This window comes from Triticum dicoccoides, chromosome 2A, assembly GCF_002162155.2.
Source record: "Triticum dicoccoides isolate Atlit2015 ecotype Zavitan chromosome 2A, WEW_v2.0, whole genome shotgun sequence".
Taxonomy (NCBI): domain Eukaryota; kingdom Viridiplantae; phylum Streptophyta; class Magnoliopsida; order Poales; family Poaceae; genus Triticum; species Triticum dicoccoides.
Window position 1 is genome coordinate 690,652,899 of NC_041382.1, and position 7,077 is coordinate 690,659,975.

Here is a 7,077-nt window from a genome sequence, read left to right on the forward strand (position 1 = left end):
TTTTATTTGTTTTCCTTTTTATTTCTTTTCTGTTTTATTACATTCATCAATTTATTTTAGTTTTGTAAAATATATTATTAATACCTAAATTAGTTTTATTAATTACACCATGGCCACAAAAGTTTAAACCCCAAATAAATTAGTTTAAAATTTTATAAAGTATAAAAGGTATTTAACTAAATGTTTTTCATGCTGTTTTATTTATTCAAGAGCATTTAATTATTTCATAAAAATGTGGTCTCTCCACCCTAATTACCTATGCAATATTTGGTTCACTCCGAACATTTTAGTTTTAATATTTGAAAAAATTTATTGTTTGCTTGATTTTGAATTTGAATTTGAATCGGTTTCAAACTAACACGAGATTAGCAACAGTAATTGAAGTGATGTGGCATCATTAGTAGAGGGTTACTGTAGCTTAATTATTCGGGCGTCACAGCTATGCATCACCATGATCTTGCGTGTGCGTAGGAATTTTTTTTGAAATTATTACGTTCCCCAACAGCGCCGCACACGGCTAAGAGATTGGCGTGGTCTTTTGTGTGCTACCCCCTCCCACATATATATAGGTGGGAGAGAGGGGAGGCAGCCAGGAGGCGCCCCAAGGGTGGCCGAATCCCCCTTGGGCTCCTGCCCTTGGCTGCCCCCCTTTCCTTGTTTGTGCGCGGAAGGAAGGCACGGGGAAGTGGCGCCCCCTCCCCCTCCCCCTTTCCTTTCTCTCATGAGGAGGGAAAGGCGGGAGGGGCCAACCCTCCCCCTTTCCTTCCCCTAGGGCCGGAGGCTAGGGAGATGGGTGCACCAGCCCCTTGTGGGCTGGTGTGTTCCCCCCTTTGGCCCATTAAGCCCATATAGCCTCCTGGGGCTCCTGGAACCCCTTTCGGTGATCCGACGACTACTGGGTACCTCCCGAAACTCTTCCGATGTCCAAATATTATTGTCCTATATATCGATCTTTACCTCCGGATTATTCCGGAGCTCCTCGTCATGTCTGTGATCTCATCCGGGACTCCAAACAACATTCGTTCACCAAATCACATGACTCGTATAATACTATATCGTCAACGAATGTTAAGCGTGTGGATCCTACGGGTTCAAGAACTATGTAGACATGACCGAGACACCTCTCCGGTCAATAACCAGTAGCGAAACCTAGATGCCCATATTGATTCCCACATATTCTATGAAGATCTTTATCGGTCGAACCATTATGACAACATACGTGATTCCCTTTGTCTGTCGGTTTGTTACTTGCCCGAGATTCCATCGTCGGTATCTCCATACCTAGTTCAATCTCATTACTGGCAAGTCTCTTTACTCATTCCGTAATGCAACATCTCGTAACTAACTCCTTAGTCATTTTGCTTGCAAGCTCATTGTGATGTTTATTGCTGAGAGGGTCCAGAGATACCTCTCCGATACACGGAGTGACAAATCCTAATCTCGATCCATGCCAACTCAATAGACACATTCGGAGATACCTGTAGAGTATCTTTATGATCACCCAGTTACGTTGCGATGTTTGATAGCACACAAGGTATTCCTCCGGTATTTGAGAGTTGCATGATCTCATAGTCGAAGGAATATGTATTTGACATTAAGAAAGCAATAGCAATAAACTGAACGATGATATGCTAAGCTAACGGATAGGTCTTGTCCATCACATCATTCTCCTAATGATGTGATCTCGTCATCAAGTGACAACTCATGTCTATGGTTAGGAAACCTTAACCATTTTTTATCAACGAGCTAGTCTAGTAGAGGCTCACTAGGGACACGATATTTGTTTATGTATCCACATGTATTTAAGTTTCCGGTCAATACAACTCTAGCATGAATAATAAACCTTTATCATGATTAAGGAAATATAATAATAACTATTTTATTATTACCTCTAGGGCTCTAGGGCATATTTCCATCACGTAACATGGTCATCTCCGACAATGCCCGACTCAACTTAGACCGACTCGTCGAGAAGATTAAATTGAAGGCTAGACAATCGGCCTTAGCAGGCACAAGTAGGTTTATAAATTTCTTTTGGAAGCGAGCACATCCTCGATCGACGTAGGCGCTCGTGGTGCCTTAAGAGCAACTCTAGTAGATCCGCTAAAATCTCACCGCCCCTTATAATTCCGGGCGTTTTACAGGTTTTGCACATTTTCGGGCCCGAGCAGATCTGCTAAAAATGGCTTGCCCGTAAAAGAATATAGAGGGATCTCGTTAAAATCCTCCTCCACTGCTATATTTTCCGGATAGCGGTTAAAGTGCATCTGGAGTTCCCATCCTCCATATTCGGCGATGCTCTTTGGTCGCACACCAAGAGGTGTCGCGAGACGGGGGACGAGCTCCTTGCCGAGCAGCGCGTAGGGGTGGCCGGAGAAGAAGGCGTCGACGAGCGTCTCGCCGCCGCCAAGGAAGAGCATGCGTACGCCAATGCTCTCCGGAGGTCGGCGGAGGAGCTCTACCTCAGCGGCAAGCCATGAGCCGCCCACCCCTAGGTTTAGATTAGTTTGATCTATGTTTTTATGTTTAAATGTACGATGAACTCCCGTGGTGAACTTTTGTGGCACGAACATCGTTTTAAATTTACAGTGTCGTTTTTTAGCTGATCTATTCTGTCGTGTTGTGCGATCACTGCACGGGTCGAGCCACACAACACTAGTATCCATCGTTTACGGCTAGGACTACTGGGGTCTCTAATCACATTTGCTTCCCTAGTTTTCGTCTCTCTCGATGTCAGTGTCTGCCCAGTAGAGTGCTTTCGTTGTTGGTGTTCTTTCCGATCTCAAAGCATTTCACTACTCCATCGAAGATTCGCTCTGCCCCTACCGTACTTCAGCTTGGTGGTTTCCATCGCGTGTCCAGGTTTGACAGTGCAAATTCGTTTTAGAGGATCCCTCAAACGAACTTGACGGTACAGATTTTTAGCTAGAGTTGCTCTAAGCTGGAACCCTGCCGTGTCGGCCTCACCCCCACACGGCGCTGCCGCTGCTGCGCCTATCACCACTTCACCAGGGCTCCTAGTCCTATATATCCATCCCGCTGCCCCCCTTCTCGTCGTCGTCTCACTCTCACCAGGCAGCAGATCGAGCCCTGCCCTGCGCAGCGAGGGAAAGAGACACACACAGCACAGCGCCACCAGGCAAGTAGGAGTAAAAGGCAAAAGCACGGCACGTTAAAAGGGGAGGCCGGACCGGACCGGACCGGAGCCAAGCCGCAGCCGCAGCAGAGGAGAGAGAGAGAGAGAGAGAGAGAGAGAGAGAGAGAGAGAGCGGCATATATGGCGATGCCCTTTGCCTCCCTGTCGCCGGCAGCCGACCACCACCGCTCCTCCCCCATCTTCCCCTTCTGCCGCTCCTCCCCTCTCTACTCGTAAGCCCGCCGGCCAGCTCCCTCTTTTCTTTCTTTGTATCAACTTCTATCTGTAGCTCGAGGTGTTAGCTAATGCGGTGACCGGCTCCGGCGTGTTTGTGTGTGTGTGTGTGCAGGGCAGGGGAGGAGGCGGCGCAGCAGCAGCAGCAGCAGCAGCACGCGATGAGCGGCGCGAGGTGGGCGGCGGCGAGGCCGGCGACCTTCACGGCGGCGCAGTACGAGGAGCTGGAGCAGCAGGCGCTCATCTACAAGTACCTCGTCGCCGGCGTGCCCGTCCCGCCGGATCTCCTCCTCCCCATCCGCCGGGGCTTCGACTCCCTCGCCTCGCGCTTCTACCACCACCACGCCCGTACGTGCCCCCCCATAGATTCCTCCTCCTCCTACCACCTTCTATCTACACGCTTTTGCATTCCCCCGTGCGATTTGCTCGGCTTGTTTATTGGGATCGAGAGATTTCAGGTGTACTCGACCTCCTAGCTCGTCTCTTTGTTAATTGCTCCGGTCATTTGTTAATCCTGCCCCGGATTTGGTCGCGCAAAGGTCTCATTATTCTAATCCAAGAAGCCCCGTGCCCTGTTCAAGATTTGCTCCTACCACCTACTCCTACTACCATCTAGCATCTCCTGTCTTCTTGGTGGGTCTTTTAATTTATTTGGATTCAAGAAGCCTCATCCTCATGTGGGTTTGATTTGATTAGATGGCACTAGGCTTGCTTGGCCCAGGCTAAGAACGAAGCGAAAAGTAGAGGAGGTGGGTTGGGTTAGTAGTTTATTGGTGCTTCCTTGTCATGGGGGTTATTCCTGTCTGGTTGTTGGGAGCCTTACCCACGCATTCACTCGCTCACTGCCGTGGCTGGTCCTGCCACGGGCGATTTCAGCGATCCACCCTCACATGGACTCCCGAGAAAAAAGATCAATAATCAAGCGCTGCACTGTAGATCGCGCGCACTTCCTCCTTTCCCCGGAAATAATTTCACATATACCTCGTTCCTTCCGGCGGGGTAAATGAATGATTGGTTGGATGGACAGATAGATCCAGGACGGCCGACCGCGACGGCTCTCGTGCTGCACGCCGTCTCCGTCCGGCCGGCGGCGCGATTTGATCTTGCGTCCGGATGAGCACCGACACAGACGTACGTGCAGATGTATGGAGCATCGTCACATCATTGTTGACCTGGGTTTTCTTAATTTGCTTGCAGTTGGGTACGGGTCCTACTTCGGGAAGAAGCTGGATCCGGAGCCGGGGCGGTGCCGGCGGACGGACGGCAAGAAGTGGCGGTGCTCCAAGGAGGCCGCCCAGGACTCCAAGTACTGCGAGCGCCACATGCACCGCGGCCGCAACCGTTCAAGAAAGCCTGTGGAAACGCAGCTCGTCTCCCACTCCCAGCAGCTGCAGCAGCAGGCCCCCGCCGCCGCGTTCCACGGCCACTCGCCGTACCCGGCGATCGCCACTGGCGCCGGCGCGCCCGGCTCCTTCGCCCTGGGGTCTACTGCTCAGCTGCACATGGATAATGCTGCTGCGCCTTACGCGACCGCTGGCGCCGCCGGGAACAAAGATTTCAGGTGATCTCCATTAACCTTCTCTGCATGCTCTGCCGTCGTGCTGATCACCTGCCGTTTTTATCTTCTGCATGCTCTGCTGCCGTGCCGATTAGTTTTTCTTTACCTAGTGGTTGGTGTCAGGGCCGATAACATGTGATGTTCCCATTTTTGTGCTTGATTGCATCAGTAGACAGGCAGAGCCTGTGTTGATCAGACTAGCACTAGTGCTCTTCTGACACCGTTAGTAGCATGATCTGTGCTTGCTTAGGTAATTGCTTTGCAGTATCTGGCCATGCTTTGTGGGGCAGATTTTAGCCTGAGAAGATTGCGAAACAGAGTGGTGCTCTGCTCTGATGCAAGTTCAGAGCAGAGCGTTCTTCTAAACTAGATTCACACGCATACTCTGCGTGCAACAGATGAAACTGTATCTGCGTTTTATGTTCAGACCTAGCCCCTGCTGCTTGCTGCTTATCTTTTATTCTGCTGACCCATGTTTGTTTTCCATGTTTGGGGCTGGGCTAGAAAATAATGTCAGTTCTGCTGCAGCAAAACTTACCAGTTCCTGCCTTTCCCTACACCTGAAACCATCTGAAAAGGCTAGCATGATTATGGAAGCCCATGACCTTTTGCCCATCCATCCATCCATCCTCGAGCTTTTATTTCTGGGGTTTGCTTCATCAGAACTTTGTGATGAGTTACCAGCAGTGTCCCTTTACCGAAGCCCTGTCATTGTAGTAGTAGGGTTACCTACCTGCGGGGCAGCCAACACATGCATGATGCTGCGTTGCTGCCAATCATGTTTGCTTAGATGTCTGGCTTCCTACTTTTGTTTTTCTCCTGTCAGGAGCTCCTGCTTTAAAAATGTGCAGCAACAATTGCTCGTATAGTAGCATGTCCCTTTTGTTTTGTCTAGTAGCCAAGAAATGGGTTCCACGTTTAGAGATAACGTGAAGCCTACTGTATACATATCCTAGATCATTGCTGTCCAATAAGTTTCAGCAATAGAACTTCAGTACAGTGAGGAGATGTTTGCATTTGTTATTAATCACTATGCTGCAAATCTGACTCGTGCAATTCAGGTATTCTGCCTATGGGTTTAGGACTTCGGCGATGGAGGACCACAACCAGTTCATCAGTGCGGCCATGGACACCGCCATGGACAACTACTCATGGCGCCTGCTGCCGGCCCAGAACTCGTCCTTCTCACTCTCGAGCTACCCCATGCTGAGCACCCTGAGCGACCTGGACCAGAGCGCGATCTGCTCGCTGGCCAAGACGGAGAGGGAGCCGCTGTCCTTCTTCGGCGTGGGCGGCGGCTTCGACGACGACGAGTCGGCGGTGAAGCAGGAGAACCAGACGCTGCGGCCCTTCTTCGACGAGTGGCCCAAGGACAGGGACTCGTGGCCGGAGCTGCAGGACCATGACTCCAACCACAACAATGAGGCCTTCTCGGCCACCAAGCTGTCCATCTCCATCCCGGTGACCAGCTCCGATTTCTCCACCACCGCCGGCTCCCGCTCGCCCCACGGTATATACTCCCGGTGAAGGTGAACGGCGTTGGCCGGCCTGATCTCTGCTGATTTGCCGAAGCTCTCTGGTAGTCTGGTCCACGACGGACGTCCTCAAATCATCACAGATGAGTGAACCGAACCGACGACCCGGTCGAATGTGTCTGTGAGCTGACCGCCGCTTTGTTTGCTTGCTTGCTCATTTTGTATGGATGCTGCCTTAACTATCATCGTCGTGCAGCACGAACAAAACACTACTTCGTTAATTTTCTTTCTTCAATTTCACAACGTTTTGCTTGATATCCTGGGTTTTGATTTGCCATGTGTCGGCCGGAACTGTACGAAGTTATCTATAGCCTCGATGGTCGTGCACGACATCGTTGACTTTTCCCTCACATGTTTTTGAAATAATCTTCAGTTTTGCTATATCTCAGGTGCGTGGAAATTTTATTCGCAAAGTCACATATTCTAGTCCATCCCGATCTCGCAGGAGAAGATGGACCTCGCCGGAGAAAACCATGGCCCCACCATCTATCTTAGTGGGAAGCCAGGGTCTCACTAGGGCGGATTCACTACCCCGTTATCTATCTTAGGGGTGGGGGTGCAGGGGATCTATCGAAGATTTTCTCCGGTGGTGCAGGGCTTAGAGGGGTGGCCGG

At 50.4% G+C, this 7,077-nt stretch overlaps 1 protein-coding gene across 1 annotated transcript; it reads left to right on the forward strand.

Annotated features, from left to right (window-relative positions):
- The first annotated feature begins 3,061 nt into the window (after positions 1–3,061).
- On the forward strand, positions 3,062–6,813 carry LOC119356292 (growth-regulating factor 3-like). The gene is made up of 4 exons (XM_037623237.1): positions 3,062–3,369; positions 3,486–3,718; positions 4,568–4,931; positions 5,990–6,813. Exons 1-4 carry the CDS (start codon positions 3,278–3,280, stop codon positions 6,453–6,455), a joined length of 1,155 nt encoding a protein of 384 aa, XP_037479134.1. The 5' UTR covers positions 3,062–3,277; the 3' UTR covers positions 6,456–6,813.
- The last annotated feature ends 264 nt before the right edge of the window (positions 6,814–7,077 follow it).